At 53.3% G+C, this 19,532-nt stretch overlaps 1 protein-coding gene across 1 annotated transcript; it reads left to right on the top strand.

The window, feature by feature from the left end:
* The first annotated feature begins 960 nt into the window (after nt 1–960).
* LOC121448438 (tumor necrosis factor receptor superfamily member 14-like) lies at nt 961–7,201 on the top strand. The gene is made up of 8 exons (XM_041652478.1): nt 961–1,312; nt 1,870–1,978; nt 2,427–2,552; nt 2,651–2,806; nt 3,609–3,699; nt 5,113–5,264; nt 5,938–5,969; nt 6,128–7,201. Exons 1-8 carry the CDS (start codon nt 1,244–1,246, stop codon nt 6,218–6,220), a joined length of 828 nt encoding a protein of 275 aa, XP_041508412.1. The 5' UTR covers nt 961–1,243; the 3' UTR covers nt 6,221–7,201.
* The last annotated feature ends 12,331 nt before the right edge of the window (nt 7,202–19,532 follow it).

Below are 19,532 nucleotides of genomic sequence, written 5' to 3' on the forward strand. Positions count from 1 at the left end.
CAGCAGTGGTAATCCAGACTAGGACCCAGAAATTGCTATGGGTGGGTCCGTCTCCCAGGAGTTTAGATGGAGGGTCCCAAGGGAGCAGATGGGAAAATGTAGAGGCTCCTGGACCCCATTTGGCAGTAAGAATGGCAAAGCAGCTCCTCGACTCTGAGCCCAAACCACATCTCCACTGCAGCGCGGGTGCTGGAGCAGCCCAGGGCAGCAGCCGTGCTCCGCAGCGTACGGAGGTTTCCATCCAGGGTCGCCAAGGTTCTCATCACCCAGAACTCACATGGTTGAAAGCTGTCTCCTTCTCAGCAGGCCCAACCTCAGCGACTGGAAACTGCACAGTGTTGTCATCTAGGTTGGCTCACAGTGTTTCCTGAACAGGGTGTGTTAGGTGTGCGCAAGCCCAGGGCTGGGTGCCAAGCAAGCCTGTGAGGCCGGAACATTGATCTGTGGTTAATGGACAACAGAGGGGACAGAGCCAACAGCGCAGGTGGAAGGATCCTGAGGAACTTGGTTTCCTGCGTTCTCTTGAGGTTGCTCAGTCCTCTTTGGAGCCTAGGTCTGTAGCAGGCCCCCACCTCCAGGCTTACTGAGGTCCATGCTCAAAGAGGGTGGATCTGGGCCCAGCGCACAACTCTGTAGTGAGAAGCCCCACCCACAATGCAGAAGGACTGTTCTGCCTGGGGGGACAGTGATAAGAAGTCCCGCTTCACCCCTTCGAGGGATAAAGGTTGGCTCCTATTCTTAGGGCCCCATGTACTCAGAAGTGTGTAGGCTGAGGAACTGGGCCGTGGCAAGCGGCATTGGGGAAGAACCCTCACATGGTGACTGGGAAGTGACTAGAAGCTTCTGGGGAAGGGTCCTGTGAGAGGGGTGTGTTGGGAGGTGGGTCAGCAAAGTTCCCAGTTGCTTGAGGCTGAGGTTCCTTTGTCAGAAACTCAAGACCAGCACCAAAGTGTTTGAAGTGCTCTGGAGGGCAGACAAGCTTCCACAGGGTGTCCCTGCAGGCTGGGACTGTACGAAGGGGGACTCGCTAGTGTTCTCAGTGTTCTCGTACTGCTGTGGCTGAGGCTTCAACTGCTGTTCTGGGACTGGCCCTCCCAGATCACCCTCCTCATTACTCTCGGTACCTCCCCCAGGCTGTCTGGGTTTCTCTTTCATTTTCCCTTCTTGCTAATGGGCTGAGGAAGGTGTCTGTGTGCAGCCCAGGCCCACGGGGCTCCGGGCCTTCAGTGTCTTGGTCAGGAACATGGAACCTCTGCCAGGATGGGAGTCTTCACCCTGGAGCCAGGCCCCCACAGCCAACACCTTCAGGCTGGTGAGTCCTTGAGCCTTTTCCTGTCCCCAAGCTCTGTCCTCCCCAGCCGAGCTCCAGCCATAGCACTGATCACCCCAGCCATTTCCTGTCCACAGAGAGGTCTCCTAGGTTCTCTCTGGAACACAAGCTCCCGGGGCTCTTCGTTCCTGGATGTCCAGATCTCTGGAGGCGATTGAGGACAACCCCATGTTGGGAGCCTACAGGCAGGCTGGCCCCAGGGGGCTCCACTCACAGACACCTGCTGTGGCTCTCATTCAAGAGCAGATGGTGGTGCCCTGGGCATGGGGGCACTTGGTAGGCCCTGCAGAAAACGGTCAGCACTACGCAGCTCTGCCCCTGAGAGCAAGCCCCTTCCTACTGTGGAGGTGGACATCAGGCCAGGCCAGCAGGAGCCAGGATGTCTCTCCTGTTTGCTCAAGTACGCGACTGACCACAGACAACAGCTGCTCTCCCCTGGATTCTGAAGAACTGTTCCCACCCCTGCCCTGCTGGGGGAGGGAGGGAGCCAGGGAGATGGAGGGAAGATTGTCCTTTCCAATGCTCATCTCGTCTCCCAGGGGCTGTGTGTCTTCCTTTTGAACTTCCTGTCCTGTGTCGCTGTTGAACCCTTATGCAAAGAGGAGGAGTATTCTGTGGGGGACCACTGCTGTCCCATGTGCAACCCAGGTAGGAGCAGCTCCAGGAGCAGAGCTGTGCCAGGGAAACTCCTGGACTGAGTCTCTTGACCTCTAGGTGCTAAGTCCAGTGGCCCAGTGGGTCCAGGCTGTACAGTGTTCAGTCCGGGGATATCCCCTGGCCGTCTGGATTCCTCAGCCGCTGGGACCTTTGGAGTGGCACCCTGTAGGGTGGGCCTGGGACATAGGGAACGCATAGCTTAACGGGAGGCTGAGAGTGAAAATGGGCTGCGGTCAGAGGCAGTCCTGGGTGAATTTGGAGGCCCCACACTGTGAACTTCTGAATCACCCATAGAGGACACAGAAGGCAGATGGGCCAATGGGTCCTGTGGGGTCGTTGTTTTGGTCAATGCGGTAGCTGCCGGAGTTCCGGGTGAGGGTACAGGGTAGGTTTCTGCAGGCTACCCCCAGCACTGAGGAACTGTGGTCTGTGGCTGCAGGTTACTATGTGAAGCAAGCCTGCAGTAATTGGACAGGCATAGTGTGTGCCCCCTGTCCCCCACAGACATATACTGCCCATGCAAATGGCCTGAGCAAATGCCTATCCTGTGGAGTCTGTGATCCAGGTAGGAGCTCTGTGGAGGTGGGCTGTGCGGAAGGCAGGCCCTGGTGCACTGGGACAGCCGGAGGACGGCTGCTCTCATCACCCTGTCTCTGACGGCAGACATGGGCCTAGTGACCTGGCGGGAGTGCTCCAGCCGGGAGGACACCGTGTGCCGCTGCATCCCAGGCTACTTCTGTGAGACCCAAGAGGGAGACCACTGTTCCACGTGCTCGCCACACACCAACTGCTCTCTGGGACAGAGGGTACTGGAGAGAGGTGAGCTGGCTGACTGTAGGTTCCTCCTCGGAGGCCATTCTTGTCCCAGTTCCCCTGCTGCCTGGTGTCCAGAAACTGTCCAGCTCAGGGATTGCAGGAGGAGCTGAAACCTTGACCACTCCAGGCCACTCACCCCAGAGGAGTCCTGCTGGCAGGAGAGGCAGGAGAGCTATAGGCAGACAGGGGAAGGGAGGGGAGAAGCAGAAGATGGGGAGGGTGAGAGAAGGGGCAGAAAGGGCACAGAGGGCAGGAGAAGGCAGGAGGCAGGGATGACAGGAGACACACAAGGCAGGGACAGGCAGAGACAGGCAGGAGAGGGCAGGGAATCTGGGAGATTCGGGGCAGGGAAAAGGCTTTCTGGTGAGAGTCAGGAAGAGGACCGAGGGCAGAGGAGGGAAGGAGACCTGGGGCAGCACCAATGTCTCTCACTTCTGGTCTAACCTCAGCTATCCAGCTTCAACCCTGATGCCTAGCAGGAAGCCTGACATGAAGGGTAACCTAGGGCAACCTTGCTACTCACCAGATGTGAGTGTGAGGCCAGTCTTTGCTTTTCATCTGGAATCTGGCCAGGACACCCAAAGGACCCCTGGATTATTAAATCAGGTCCTGCCCTTGCCCAGGATGTCCTAGAATTACCCAACCCCTCACACACATTCTCAGGGTGTCATCTACTACTGCAGCTCTCAGAGAACCATGTGCTGGAAGGTTCCAGAGCAGACAGACCCAGGCCTCACCCCAGGGAAACCCAGCTTCCTGCCAACCTGAGCCCAGAGTCTTCTGCTTGTCTCTCTCTGACCCTCAGGTAATTACTTCCAGGACACTGTCTGTGCTGACTGCCCGACAGGGACCTTCTCACCTGGAGGGGCTCAGGAGGAATGTCTGCCCTGGACCAAGTAGGTGACCTGTACCCTGGGGAAGGAGCTATTCTGTTCCTGGGGAGAGGAGCACCCAAAGCCTGCAGAGCTGCACCCTTGATAGGCAGCAGTCAGCACAGCATGGGGAGCCTGTGCTCTCAGAGATCATTGGGCCTTAGGCGGGAGGTCGCAGGCTGTGGCCAGTTCCCACCTATGAATGTGGCACCCGGGAGTCATGGATATGGGCATTATCGTTTTAGTTAGGGTTTCTATTGCTGCGAAGAGACACCATGAACCCGGCAACTCTTATAAAGGAAAACGTTTAATTGGGGCTGGCTTGAGTTCAGAGGTTAGTTCATTATCATCACGGCAGGCAGCAGGGCTTCGTGCACACAGTGCTGGAGAGGTAGCTGAGAGTTTTACATCTGGATCAGCAAGCAGAAGGAAGAAGAAGTGACACTGGGCCCAGCTTGAGCTTCTGGAAACCCAAAGTTGGCCCCCAGTGACACAGTTCCTAAAACAAAGAGAGAGCCCACACCTCCCAATAGTGCCACCATGAGCCTATGGCAGCCTTTTCATTCAAACCACCACATAATGACCTCAAGTGAGGTCCCATCTCCACCTGAGCCAGGACCTCTTTAAATGAGGGCCTGAGACCCTAAAGCTCACCCAAGAACGCAGGGTCTCTGAGGGTTACTACGTGTCCTTGGGTTTTCAGGTGTGGCTTCCCTAGAGAAGGGCCCAGTGGTCCCCCCTTCTCTCCTTGTCTCTCTTCGCTGCTGTCAGCTCAGTTCCCAGCTTTGCCCCATCAACTCCCTCACTCTCCTTCCCTCCTTCTCTTTCTCCCACTTTCTCTCCCTCTCTCCCTCCCTCCTTCCCTCTCTCTCTCTCCCTCCTTTCCTCCCTTCCTCCCTCCCTCCATCCCTTGTTTTTTGCTGTAGTACGAGTTCTAATTAGTCTTAATAATAAAAATCCAGAGTCAGATTCTAGGGGCTGAAAACTGAAAGACCAGAGAAGCAGAGCAGCCCCCCGCTAGAACTCCTACCTCAGACTGGAAAGAGCGTGAGCTCCTGTCTCCTCCTGTCTGCTATTCCTCTCTCTGCTCAGTCTGTCACTTCCTGTCTGTCTGTACAGACCTCCGGACCTCTATGGCTAACTAGTGGCTGGCTCTGGCCTGTGATCTTCAGGCAAGCTTTATTTGTTAGGGTACAGACAAGGTGCCACCACGCTCTGCTGCTTTTAACGCCCTGCTCCTTCACTGGTTTTTCTTTTCTTTTATTTCTTCCTTTCTCCGTCTTCCCATAAATGGGCTTGATGACTGTGGCTGACCCGAGTCCTGCCTCAGAGCTGTTGACTACCCGAGTGGCTCTGAGCTTCATGGACCCTGCCTTAGCCCTGCCCCGCTAACAGCGCCCAGTCTGCTGACCTGTTCCCTTGGCTGCTCTCTCCTAGGTGCGATGCATGGTATCTGAAAGCAGAACACGGGACCAGCAGCACAGATGCCACCTGCTCCTACTCCGGGCTGTTCTACTTTGTTTGTCTCAGCCCTTTGGGCGTTATTTTGGTGGTTGTTTTCTACGTTATAAGAAAGAGATCACAGACCAGTGAGCATCCTTTCAGGTCTTACAACCCCAGGAGGGATCCCAACGGTCCTTGCAGTCTTTGGGTCCCTCTTTGTGCAATGGCTAGCGGTGGAGGCTTTCCCCAGAACCCAGCTGTCAGGTGACCTCTCTGGAGCCCTCCCCTCTTTCCCTCCCCCACTTTCTCCCTCCCTTCCTTTTCTCCTTCCTCTGTCTCAGCCATGCTGTGCTGAGCCGGGTACCAGAGACCCGCTTGCAGACCAACTCAGGCCCGGGAAGCTCTTCATGGTCCAGGGAAGTGAAAAAAAAAAAAAAAACAAAACAAACCACTAAGGGCCAAACAGGCCACACTCTTGGCAGTGAGGAAGCATACTCCTGTGTGCTCACCTCTGCATGTTCCCAGTATAGGTGGCCTCTTCCTAGTCTCCGAGGTGGGTCAGACAGCTCATCCCCATCCCCTGTTTATGGGAGTGAGTGAACTCCAACTCTGTCAGGTTGACTTTGGCTTCCAGGAAGGTGGGCCTCCTGTGGGTTTGACACATGTCCACGCTCACTTCCTCTCTTTGAGAAGGTCAGACTATGGGGGTAGACCACACAGCTGGGAGCCCAGAATGTGGGTTCTGCACTGCTGTGTACCCATCTCCCCTGGCCAGTCTTGTTTCACTATCTCTCATGACCTGATGTCTTTGTGTTACAGGACCGGCAGCCAGGGAAGTGGAGCCCTTGCAGGTATCATTGCTAGAGGTGTTTGGGTTGGGGGAGGAGGTCCCAACAGCATGAAGAACCCAACCCCTTGGTCTATGCTGAGCTTTATCTGTGCCCCAGAACTATGCAGCCCCTGGCTTGGTGCCTGAGAGGCGGGACTTTACCCTGGGTTTCTCTGGCAGAGGCAGGAAAAAGACAACACTGTCAAGCTTCCTGTCCTTGAGGTTGGGTCTGCTGAGGAGGAGACAGCTTTCAACCGTGTGAGTTCTGGGTGATGAGAACCCTGGAGACCCTGGATGGAAACTTCCATATGCTGCGGAGCATGGCTGCTGCCCTGGGCTGCTCCGGCACCACACTGCAGTGGAGATGTGGTTTTGGCTCAGAGTCGAGGAGCTGCTTTGCCATTCTTACTGCCAAATGGGGTCCAGGAGCCTCTACATTTTCCATCTAAACTCCTGGGAGGTGGTGACCTAAAGCCTTCCGTATCAGTGACAGCTACCACTGACCCTACTGCCCGGCTATTCCTGTCAGCTCACAGCATTCGGTCTAAACCCTAGTCTGCTGCCTGCCCTGGAGAACAGGTGGGCTGGTGAGCGCGGGTCTGGGGAACACCCCGTGAGACATGAACCAGGGGATTCATTTATTTTGAGGGTCTGGGGCTGCAATCCCAGACCTTGACCATGCAAGGCTTTGCCACTGAGCTATATTCCCAGCTCTCTCTTCATTTTTATTTTGAGGCAGAATTATATGAAATTGTCTGGGATCACTTTGGACTCATTCTGTACCTTGGGCAAGCCTCAAATTTGACCTCTCTACCTCAGCCTTTCAAGTAACTGCGATTACCTCAGTGGGCCTCCAGGCTGGGACAAGATTCTTTTCTGTTCTTCTCTTTCTGGTGCGTGCGAGCGTGTGTTGTGTGTGTGTGTGTGTGTGTGTGTGTGTGTGCGCGCGCGCGCACACGCATATGCAGGCTAGAGGTCCTTTGAGCCAGCCTGGGGCTCACCAATTCAGCTAGACTAGTCTGCCCCTGAACCCATCTCTGTCTCCTCAGTGCTGGGAGGATAGGCACACAGCACTACACCAAACTTTTTAAGTGGGTTCTGGGGATGAACTTAGGTTCACGAAGTCATGACCTTACGCTTGTGGGTCAGTTTAGTGACTGAACAATTCCCTCGCCCTCAGAACAATTTTCTAAATTACATTTGTATCTTCTCTTATTTTTCTACTTGTTATAAGAAATAAATATTTTTGTTACATGCCCTGTCTCTTTGTAGACATCTGTGTCTCCTCGAACATTTGTTTGTGATTGCGACGGTGGCTACTCCAGAGTTCCTGTGTCAAGCGGTCTCTTGGTGAAGGGTATCTACAGGCATCCTTGGGTTTTTTATCCTGCTCGCTGGAATTTATTCCGTCGCTGCCTTGATTTCTGGCCCTGTACCAATAGGTGTCTATTAACGTCTCAAACTCCATGGGAGTGATTGCCTGTCAAGCCAAGCGCTGCACTCTGGGCTCCCTTGTCTCCTTGCCCCGGTCCTGGCATCACTCTCCAAATGACTGTTTGTATTTATAAAAACAGTGTTGAGGGAGGTTGAGACTGCGGCAAAGTGTGCTCCATCGGAGGTGCACAGGGGTCAGCCTTGGTTGTCAGTTTGATTGAGTTCAGGGGTGCCTTTGAGGTTAGCGAGACATATTCGGGGTGCACTTGTGGAGCATCTAGAGAAGGTTTGCTGAGGGGAGGTTCTTATCCTGAGCACGGGTACAACCATCTGAGGGGGCATGTCCAGGCGGGAGGAAAGGCAGACAGAAACCCAAGAGCACAGCCTTCCCCGTCTGCTTCCTGGCCGCTGTGAAGTGAGCGGTTCTGTTCTGCCATGCATATCTGTTGTGGATACTGCCAAACCACAGCAGCAACGGAGCCAGTGACCATGGACACCGCCAAAACGGTGAGTTGAAATACATCCTTCCTCCTGGAAGAATTTCCCTCAGGGATTTGCCACAGTGATGGAGAGTCTCACTGACGCTCTACGTCCCAGCTCTGTGGATGTATCTTTTCATCTCTGTCCTAGTTCCTGTTCTGTTGTTGTGAAGAGACACTGTGAAAAAGGCAGCTCATAAAAGGAAGCATTTAACTGGGGGCCTGATCCCCGGTTCAAAGGGTTAGTGCATTATCATCATGGCAGGAAGCAGACAGGCCTGGCACTGGAGCGGTAACTGAGAGCTTCATATCCTCATCCACAGGCAGGAGAGAGAGGGGGGGGGGTCTTGATATGGGCTTTTTTAAAGTCCACCTTCAGAGACACACTTCCTAATTCTTCTCAAACAGTTCCACTAACTGTGGCCCAACCACTCACAAATACGAGCCTACGGGACCATTGTCATTCTAACAGCCACAATCTCTACATCTATCTTTCAGACCTTTCCCATGGCCCAGCTGGTGAGCTTCCTGCGCCTTCTCTCATCTCTGTATATCACCCATCTATCTCCTCTCTTTATCACCTGCCTTTTCTTATCTTTCGTGTATCTTTCTTCTTTATCGCGTATAATCTGGCTGCTCACCTACTCACTAGGTGACTAGAAGAATGTGTGTGTTGTTACTAGGAGTTAAGGGAGTTGAGTTAGGAGGAAGAGAAGGGCAGGTTGCACAAGTGCCTGTCATTTGCTGAGATACAGCTGGATTGCAATCAGACTGTAGAATGAGCCTGCAATAATGTCTCACAAAGAGGAACCGGTGATCACGAGGAGAGCCTCCAGTAACTCTGTTCACCAAAGACTCCTGCCAGCTTTAAGTGTGTGCACGGATGCAGCTTGTCCACGGTAGCCGCTGACCTGCCTGCCTGGTCTGAGTTCAGCAATAGTCTCCCAGCAAAGTAAAGGAGACAGAACCGTCGGGGCGCAGCATGGAGCCTTTTGTGCAGACTGTGCTGTCAGCACCCGGATGTGCTTGATGCCCCTGGTGTAAGCTTGAAATGAACCAGGGAGACCAGACTTGCGTGAGGTCACTTTTCTCCTGACCATTTTCTAAACTCTTAATTCTGATCTCAGTTGCAGGGATCAGCGTTCTGCCGCTCAGGCCCATATTCTGTCTGTTTAGGTCCCCAGCAGAGTGCTCCTTGGATTGTTCTAGATCTGTTAACCTCTGGCTTTGCTCTGACTGCATCTAGGGCCTGGTCTGTGAACACAGGGCCCAGGTTGCTCTAGAACAGCACCTGTGGACTCTGGATGAACAGAAGAGACATAGGAGGTGGGGGAATGGTTGTAAAGCAAGGCCGGGGCCCAGGGGGCCTGAGCACTGTTCTCTCTGCTGTTGTCAGAATGGATGGACAGAGACATGAGCAGAGCCCAGAGACTACTGCCCTCTTCTGCTCTTGCAGGGCCCTCTTCTTTGCCCTCTGCCCTCCTACAGAAGGACAGGACATGCATGAGCAACCAATCAGAGGCAGAGTTCATACCCACTCAAATAAATGGAGGCCTGGGGAAGCTGTGTGGCACCGTGTTCCTCGTGTTCCTCGAGCTGGCTGTCTGAGGCTGTGGAGAGTTCTGGAGATGCCCAGTCTGGATCCACTTGGAGCTTGGGGTCCCCAGAACCAGAATCTCCAAGCCACATTTACTCCTGCTCCGAGAGAGGTGCAGTAGGATCCCAAAGGCTCTCTTGGTCTCTGTATCCAGCTGTCCACACAAGACGCCTGCTCCAAACGTGGTTTTATTCTGATGGTTTAGCATTCGGAGGATCACTTTTCCTTACGAGAAGTGCCAACTCCTGAATCCAGGAAATAGAGGCCGGGGAGTTTGCAGTTTCTGCTCAGACTGACTAAGCGGAAGCCCACCTGTGAGCAAATACCTGAAAGAAACGACCTAAGGGCCCTAGATTGAGAGCCTCATCCGTTATGGAAGGCAGCAGTCTGAGGTATCAGTCACACCGTATCCCTCTGGAAACAGAGTGGTGGATGCTGATGTGTAGTTTGCCTTCTCTATATTCAAGACCCTTGCTGGTGGAATGGTGTCCCCCCAACCATTGCTAAGGAGGTAACCAACCCTAAGGGCTGGTTTCCCGCCTCAATCAACCCTTCGAAACTCCTTCGAAAGATGCCTAGAGGTCTATTTCCATGGTGATTCTAAATGATGATAATCACCATTAGCCGTTACACTGCTGGATTTAGAGTCACAGCCTCTGCCCCAACAAGCCAGGTTTGTCCTTGAGAAGACACTTTAAAAAGCTAAATTCAGGGCTGGAGAGATGGCTCAGTGGTTAAGAGCACTGGCTGCTCTTCCAGAGGTCCTGAGTTCGATTCCCAGCAACTACATGGTGGCTCACAACCATCTGTAATGAGACCTGGCACCCTCCTCTGGTGTGCAGGCATACATGGGGGCAGAATGTTGTATACATAATAAATAAATAAATAAATCTTAAAAAAAAAAGCTAAATTCATAGTGAGAAGCAGAGAAGGCCTTACCAGCTTCCATAATGGTGGTGTCTGCACTGTGAGAGAGGGTGCAGGACAAGGCTGTGCTGTCTCTTCGGGTGTGTGCCTGGAGGACAAGGCAACCTTAGATCATCACAGTGTTGGGTTGTCAGCCCAGCTTCTCTTCTCCATCATTGTGTGACTTTTGCCCAGGAGATATGAGCAAGTGTCTAGTTACCCCAGATAGTACACTAAAGACCTTAGCCCTGCAGGTCCTGTCCCTGTGTGTGGCCTCACATTGGCTGCCCTGGAACAGTTCCAGGAGGGAGGTGTGGTCCACAGAGGCTGGCAGGGCTGGGGGAAGGGAAGGCACCGAGTGCCTGCAGGGCGGCACAGAGTCTGGTGGGAAGGAAAGGGACAAAGTTCAGCTGAGGCCTGGGAAGTGGTCAGGGCAGGAATCCCCAGAGTGGATGGAGTCTGCAGAGGGCCACGCTGGGAAAAGTGCCGTCTCCGTGGCCATCTTTCTGCTCCTGACCTGAGGTGGAGTCAAGGCAGAGGCCAGAGCCATGCATTTGAGCAGTCCTGTCAGGGAAAAGTGCCGTCTCCGTGGCCATCTTTCTGCTCCTGACCTGAGGTGGAGTCAAGGCAGAGGCCAGAGCCATGCATTTGAGCAGTCCTGTCAGGGAAAAGTGCCGTCTCCGTGGCCATCTTTCTGCTCCTGACCTGAGGTGGAGTCAAGGCAGAGGCCAGAGCCATGCATTTGAGCAGTCCTGTCAGGGAAAAGTGCCGTCTCCGTGGCCATCTTTCTGCTCCTGACCTGAGGTAGAGTCAAGGCAGAGGCCAGAGCCATGCATTTGAGCAGTCCTGTCAGGCCCCAGTCTCACCCAACCAGAGCCACTCTTGTGTCTCCTGTAAAGTGGTCTGGCAAACTGGAAATCTCTTTCCAGAAGTTTTGCTTCTGACTGGCCCAGGCTTTAGGCTTCATTTTCTCACAGAATGAGTTCTGGGCCATTCCAGTCCCCTGGGATCCCTGCTTCAACAGTCTGAGGGTTAACGTGAAGAACAAGATGAGTCCTTATAATAGCTTCCCCTCTGCCTGGTTAGTTACAGCCACAGCACCCTTCGCCTCCTCTAGGAGACACTGATACCCCAGGCCACTGATCCCCAGAGCCCGAGAACTAAGACTGGCCCTACAGCCAACCAAGCCTAGGCCTCCTGAGTGACCTTGTCTGGCCTTTCCACATGAAGGCTCTCACCTGTTGGTACCTTGCTTCTTCTGCTTGTTGATCAGCCCTGGGGCTTCCCCAGGTGGCCCTGTGTGGCATGGGGGAGAGGCTGTAACAAGCCTGCTTCTCAGTGGTGGTTTCTCCAATCTGCAATCTGACCAGTCTGCATCAGTACAATTCCTGCACTGAGACAGGCCACAGGATGAGACTGTGCTGTCTCTTCGGGTGGATGGCTAGCGGACAGGGCACCCTCAGCTCCCAGTGCTGGGTTGTCAGCCCAGCTTCTCTTATCCATGTGTCGTGTGATTTTTGCCCAGGAGTTGTGAGAAAATGTCTAGTTATCCCAGATCAGACACTCAAAACAGATCAAAAAAATATACTACCTAGGTCTAGCTTAGAGAACCTATGCATTTTTGTTGTTGTTGTTACTTACAGAGCATGGACACTCAAAGTCAGCTGCATCAGTGAAAAGTTTACCCCCACATGAGAGACAGCTCAGGAATGCCACAGCTGAGTATCCTCAGGACTGGCCTTTACACAGAGTCTGATCCTCTCTCATGGAAGCTTCTGGGAGCTTGAGAAGCTAAAAGGGCTCCAAGCTGTGCAGGCACAGTCAGGGGCCTTCTGCCAAGGGGATGTCTGAAAGATAGAAGAAGAAAAAACAGCTGAGCAGCAAGGGTGAAAGGCAAGGGTCTTCACCATGGGAAGTGGGGGGCGGAGTGCCCCTGGAGGGAGATCTGCCTGGGCAGATGCGAAAGTTGTGATATTACTGTGCCCGGCCCCGCCTAGCTCAACCCCGACCTCATCTCTACCCTACAGACAGCCTTATCAGCAGGGAGCGGCTGCAGGTGTTCAGTGCCTTATTCTGCTAGGGATGCCAAAATTCCTGGTCACTGTGGTGAAGTCCACCATCACATTTCCTGAACGAGGGTCATGGCAGGGGCCTTCTAGGTGGGTCTGGCTTTCCTGAACCCCTCTCCTTTGGGGCGAGGACAGTGCAGAAGGGCCTGGCATAGCTCTCGATAGCTGGGCATAGGCCTTTACCCAATGAGCTGAGAAGCCAGGCACTGCTATGGGACCTAGGAGAAGTCTGAGGTGGTGGTTGGGAGGCATGGGGACGGAGAGAGGCCTGCAGCCTGCCACCTGGACTCCAGGACCTCTGCCTTGTATCTGTGCGAGTCCTTGGTTCCGAGTTTCAGTAGAAAGTTTCTTAAGTGTGGAAGTTGTCAGAATCAAAACAGAGGCACCAGTGTCAAGTAGGAGATTAAGAAGGAGTGCGTCTCCCCTCTCAGCATTAGCCCAGAGCGACCCCCACAAACTCTTGACCAGTACAACAGCCTTGTATGGAAAACGCCGCTGTGGGAAGTCCACCAGCCCCTGTCTGTTCCGCCCTGAGCTGGCATCACTCTCGTCCGTCATCCTCCATGGCATGGGGCAGGTGGCAATCTTGCCCACTAGCCTCGGCCTTCTTCAGGTTGGATATTGTCTACTGTTGTACGTACATTACATGCTCCCTTGGAAAGCACGGTCATTCCCGAATCCTTGGAGAACTGCTCTGCTCGTCATCAGGTTAACAAGATTTGGGGGTGCAGAAAAGAGACACAGAAGAGACGACAGTAGGAGGGGACCCTGGACATAAAACCATGCAAATGTTAGGGAGTCACTGTGCAAACTTTCTTGCTCCTTGGCAGGGCATGGTCTTTGGAACCACCTGTTTTATATGTAAGAATGCTTGCCTACATGTATGTCTGTGTATCACGTATAAGCCTGATAGCTGTGGAGGCTGGAAGAGGGCCTTGGATCCCCTAAACTGGAGCATGAGGGGGCTGTGAGCTACCACATGGATTCTGAGAGCATCCAGTGCTCTTAGGGACAAGCCATCTCTTTAACTCTTTTAGTAAAACTTTTGGTTTACAGTAAAGTGATCCAGAAGGCCCAGTGTTAAGACAGCTTTGTGAAACTGTGAGAAAATATCTGAGAAAAACTCAGCAGAGAGAAGGTTTACTTTGTTTTATAGTTTCAGAACCTGGTCAGGGAGCCGAGAAACAGAAAACTGCCCACTCCATGGCCATAATGAAAGAGAGAGGAGGAACTGGAGACCAGACATATTTGTGTATGCGTGTGTGTGTGTTCTCTGGAATATCTATTTTTCTTTTTCCCAGCATAATATTTTCATTAATTATTTGGGAATTTCATACAATGCACCCTGACCACACTTACTTCCCATTTCTCTCAGGTCCAACCTCCCACCCAGCCCCTCCACCAAAAAAAAAATAATGAAAATAATAAAATAAAAACCAAGTCCAATTTGTGTTGCCCACATACTCACTGGAGCATGGTCGAACTTCTAATGGCAGCCCCTTAAGGAAAACCGAGTCCTTCCCCAGCTCACCCTCCCTGTCAATGCCATCAACTGTGAAGAGCTACACTTCAGCATCTATATCACAGATTTTAGAGCTCTCTTCCATAGCTTTATATCTGAACTGTTTCTTTTTGGGGGGCAGGCAGAAGTTGTCATAGAAGGCTTCACTGCCTCTCTTTCTCAGTGATGAGTCTGTAGTCATCAGTACCACTGCAAAAGGAGCTTCCTTGCCCATAGCAGCCGGCAGCAGCATGGGTCACAGACACCAACAAGGCTCCTGGTGCAGCATGGGTCGTGGAAGTCTTTTGAGGACTTAACCTAGAAAATGGACCATTCTTGATCTTGGGTATATTCTTGTTGCTTAGAGTCGGGGTGATCGTGTGACTGTGTCCGGGAACAGGACCTGTGCGAGCTCCAGGCTGCTGTGCACCACCTTGCCCTAGGCACCTGCTGCTCTGCCTGTAACCGGGCACAACCTCAGCCCACACTTCAGGCTGGTGAGTCCTTGAGCCTTTTCCTCCCCAAGCTCTGTCCTCCTCAGCCGAGCTCCAGCCATAGCACTGATCACCCCAGCCATTTCCTGTCCACAGAGAGGTCTCCTAGGTTCTCTCTGGAACACAAGCTCCCGGGGCTCTTCGTTCCTGGATGTCCAGATCTCTGGAGGCGATTGAGGACAACCCCATGTTGGGAGCCTACAGGCAGGCTGGCCCCAGGGGGCTCCACTCACAGACACCTGCTGTGGCTCTCATTCAAGAGCAGGTGGTGGTGCCCTGGGCATGGGGGCACTTGGTAGGCCCTGCAGAAAACGGTCAGCACTACGCAGCTCTGCCCCTGAGAGCAAGCCCCTTCCTACTGTGGAGGTGGACATCAGGCCAGGCCAGCAGGAGTCAGGATGTCTCTCCTGTTTGCTCAAGTACGCGACTGACCACAGACACAGCTGCTTTCCCCTGGATCCTGAAGAACTGTCCCCACCCCTGCCCTGCTGGGAGATGGAGGGAAGATTGTCCTCTCCAATGCTCATCCCCTCTCCCAGGGGCTGTGTGTCTTCCTTTTGAGCCCTGTGTATGTGTGTGTGTGGGCCTGTCCTCATCCTCACAAAGATCCCGTGCTTATACATAGTATATGCAGGGAGTTGGCCTCACTCCTAGGGAGGATGACCCTCTGTCTCTCAGTGTACACTGGAGATTGCCTCACCCTTACAGGTGAACCTCTATGCCCACACACAGAGTCTGCACGGGGCCAGCCTCACTCCTACAGTGACCCTGGATCTATCCACACAATTCCCATGAAGCGTTGGCTCTGGCCTAGAGAGAGGTAGAAGTCTGCTCTTTCCTGTGGATGAGAGTCCCAGGTCTGAGATTCTAAGAGCCACCACGCCACTCTGCGGAACGGCAGAGCCTACAGACTCCACACTTCCAGGGCAGCGAGAACATAGTTGGGGAACTCCTGCTTCCTGGAGTAGGAAAAAACAGACACAAGGAGGATTCAGACTGAGTTAAAACCCAGGCCCCTGGCCTCCAATCAGTCCTTGACCCAGGCCAGAGCTCAGAACAGTTGTGCAATGCCTGACTCCCCCTGCAGGACGAAGTTTGTATCACATGTGAGGAGCCTTGAGTAGAGGGGCAGGTGGTGGGAGGACCTGGTGCACTGGGTGCGACAGCCAGAGGAGGGGTGCTCTCGTTGCCCTGTCTCTGACGGCAGACAGGGGCCTAGTGACCTGGCGGGAGTGCTCCAGCCAGGAGGACACCGTGTGCCGCTGCATCCCAGGCTACTTCTGTGAGACCCAAGAGGGAGACCACTGTTCCACGTGCTCGCCACACACCAACTGCTCTCTGGGACAGAGGGTACTGGAGAGAGGTGAGCTGGCTGACTGTAGGTTCCTGCCACACACCACCTGCTCTCTGGGACAGAGGGTACTGGAGAGAGGTGAGCTGGCTGACTGTAGGTTCCTCCTCGGAGGCCATTCTTGTCCCAGTTCCCCTGCTGCCTGGTGTCCAGAAACTGTCCAGCTCAGGGATTGCAGGAGGAGCTGAAACCTTGACCACTCCAGGCCACTCACCCCAGAGGAGTCCTGCTGGCAGGAGAGGCAGGAGAGCTATAGGCAGACAGGGGAAGGGAGGGGGAGAAGCAGAAGATGGGGAGGGTGAGAGAAGGGGCAGAAAGGGCACAGAGGGCAGGAGAAGGCAGGAGGCAGGGATGACAGGAGACACACAAGGCAGGGACAGGCAGAGACAGGCAGGAGAGGGCAGGGAATCTGGGAGATTCGGGGCAGGGAAAAGGCTTTCTGGTGAGAGTCAGGAAGAGGACCGAGGGCAGAGGAGGGAAGGAGACCTGGGGCAGCACCAATGTCTCTCACTTCTGGTCTAACCGCAGCTATCCAGCTTCAACCCTGATGCCTAGCAGGAAGCCTGACATGAAGGGTAACCTAGGGCAACCTTGCTACTCACCAGATGTGAGTGTGAGGCCAGTCTTTGCTTTTCATCTGGAATCTGGCCAGGACACCCAAAGGACCCCTGGATTATTAAATCAGGTCCTGCCCTTGCCCAGGATGTCCTAGAATTACCCAACCCCTCACACACATTCTCAGGGTGTCATCTACTACTGCAGCTCTCAGAGAACCATGTGCTGGAAGGTTCCAGAGCAGACAGACCCAGGCCTCACCCCAGGGAAACCCAGCTTCCTGCCAACCTGAGCCCAGAGTTTTCTGCTTGTCCCTCTCTGACCCTCAGGTAATTACTTCCAGGACACTGTCTGTGCTGACTGCCCGACAGGGACCTTCTCACCTGGAGGGGCTCAGGAGGAATGTCTGCCCTGGACCAAGTAGGTGACCTGTACCCTGGGGAAGGAGCTATTCTGTTCCTGGGGAGAGGAGCACCCAAAGCCTGCAGAGCTGCACCCTTGATAGGCAGCAGTCAGCACAGCATGGGGAGCCTGTGCTCTCAGAGATTATTGGGCCTTTGGCGGGAGGTCGCAGGCTGTGGCCAGTTCCCACCTATGATTGTTAGATCCAGGAGTCACAGATTTTGGGGCTCTCTACCCTACTGGAATTGGGGGAATTACACATCTAGAAGCCCAGAAAGTGGGTTCTGCATTGCTGTGTACCCATCTCCCCTGGCCAGTCTTGTTTCACTATCTCTCATGACCTGATGATGTCTTTGTGTTACAGGACCGACAGCCAGGGAAGTGGAGCCCTTGCAGGTATCATTGCTAGAGGTGTTTGGGTTGGGGGAGGAGTTCCCAACAGTATGAAGAACCCAACTCCTTGATCTATGCTGAGCTTTATCTGTGCCCTAGAACTATGCAGCCTCTGGCTTGGTGCCTGAGGGGCAGGACTTCACCCTGGGTTTCTCTGGCAGAGACAGGAAAAAGACAACACTGTCAAGCTTCCCCTCGCTGAGGTTGGGTCTGCTGCGACTGAGGAGGAGACAGCTTTCAACCATGTGAGTTCTGGGTGATGAGAACCTTGTAGACCCTGGATGGAAACTTCCATATGCTGCAGAGCATGGCTGCTGCCCTGGGCTGCTCCAGCACCAGATGGCAATCAAGGTGTCATCATGACTCAGGGTATAGGAGCTGCTTTGCCATTCTTAGTGTATAATTTAATTCATGGGCCTCTACATTTTTTTCATCTGTTCCTATGGCCCCCCCTCCACATCCTGGGATGCAGTTACTCAAACCCCCTAGTATCAACGGCAGCCAATCCAGTCTTGTGCATTTACCCTGTCTGGATCTAGCTTAATGTAATACACCCTGACCCACCTGTTTTTTCTAATACTTTCCCAGAAAAATGTAGAGGCAGGGAGCTGAGCATGGTGGCTCAGCCTTTGAAAACAGCAACCCGGAGGCAGAGGCAGGAGGATCTCTATGAGTTCAAGGCCAGCTTGGTCTATGTAGTGAATTCTAGGACAGCCAAGGCTCCATAAAGAGACCCTGTCTCAAAAAACAAAAATAAGAAAATATAGAGGTAAAATCATTAGACATGCAGTAAGAATCCAATGGGCGGACTTGGTGGTGTCAGTACCGTGGCTTGCTTGTGATCAACCAAGTGAACCTTGTTTGAATAAAGTCCCTTTGGTTCTGACCATTTTTCCAAGTCACTCTTTCAGACACAAATTGTGGAAATCACTTGGTCTTCTGTAACCCTGGACCATGTTCTGTTCCTAAAGTCCTAGTTGATGTGGGAGGTCCTTCTGTGTGTGTGTTGATGAATAAAGCTGTTTTAGCCAATGGCTTAGCAGAGTAAAGTGGTTTGGGAGAGCACCTAGTAACGAACCTCGGATGAATGACATAAACAACTGAATAAGCAGGAAATGGAGGCCCCAGTGCACACACACAGAGGTCTGTGCACTGCTTGAACGCTGACAGAGGGGCAGACTGAAGACCTTGGAACAAGTTTGGGCAGGTGTTGGGAGCAATGAGACCCCAGATCCTGAATTTCTTGTAATCCCCTGATCTGAGTGCCTACAGCTGCTCTGAGCACGAGACCTTCAGGAGTTCCTGATGGTAGGAGAGTGGTTTCTGGTGGGTTTGGCTGGGGCGTGGCTATCTCTATATAATCTGTCCCTGAACACAATAAAGGGGCATTCTTGGGGAATTCAAGGATGGCCCGTGTCGCTGTCTCTCTCTCTCTCTCTGTGTGTGTGTGTGTGTGTGTGTGTATTTTAACCTCCAGCCCCTTGCCCGAAGCTTGGTAACTGGGTGCCAGCGCACAGAGTGTAGACACGGGGGCACTGTGCACGGCAGGCAGGGCCTGTAGATCACCGTTTTCTTTCCTGCCATCTCTGAGTGCTTCCTACCCCTCTTCCCAGTAGCTCACTCCACTGTGCAGAGGCCGAGTTCAGATATGTTTGTGTGGAGACTCCCCGAGGCTCTGGTGGGCTCTGGGGTCACACAGCATGGAGCCATACTGGTGTTTCCTAGGGATATCCAGCACAGTTTCCCCCCAAGCCACACTCACTTCGGTTGTCAGCAAAGAGCATTGGGACCTCATGGTCTCTTCTGTTTTTGCAGTCAGCCACCCACAAGAGAATGCCAGTACCAAGCATGTGTGTTTATTCTGATGATCTGATGGTTTTACGCCTGGAACCTCACTCACCTAGGAGACTCTGCTTCTAGGGAGAGTAAATCCTAGACACACACATGCACCAGGAGCCAGAGTGTGCAGTTTGCATGTGGACCACCAACCCATGCCTTGTCTTCAGCTTGTGACCCCAGAGTCCCCGCCGGTAAGCCAGGTTTGGTCCCTGTGGTACAGAGTCTGGGAAGCCATCTGTACCAGCCAAGCCTAGGCCTGCTCACTGGCTTTGCCCAGCCTTTCCCAGGAAAACCATATGAAAGTTCTCACCCGTGGGTAGTATGGTGGTTTGAAAGAAAATGGCAGAAAGCAGCCACATTCTTCACCAAAGCGACACAAGAACAGTCTCTGTGCCACATACTAAAATTCTTCTCCTTTGAAACCTCTTGAGCCAGACCCCTCAGCTCCAATCGCCCTTGGTACGACGGTCTTCCATGCCCCCCTTAGCATGGCCCATTAGTCTGCACTAAATACTCCACTGCTCTCCTGACCCAAAGTCCACATCCCTCAAACAAAGGTAGAGAC

Source organism: Microtus oregoni, unplaced genomic scaffold, assembly GCF_018167655.1.
Source record: "Microtus oregoni isolate MIOR12 unplaced genomic scaffold, Mior012 000005F_ref0000423, whole genome shotgun sequence".
NCBI classification, from domain to species: domain Eukaryota; kingdom Metazoa; phylum Chordata; class Mammalia; order Rodentia; family Cricetidae; genus Microtus; species Microtus oregoni.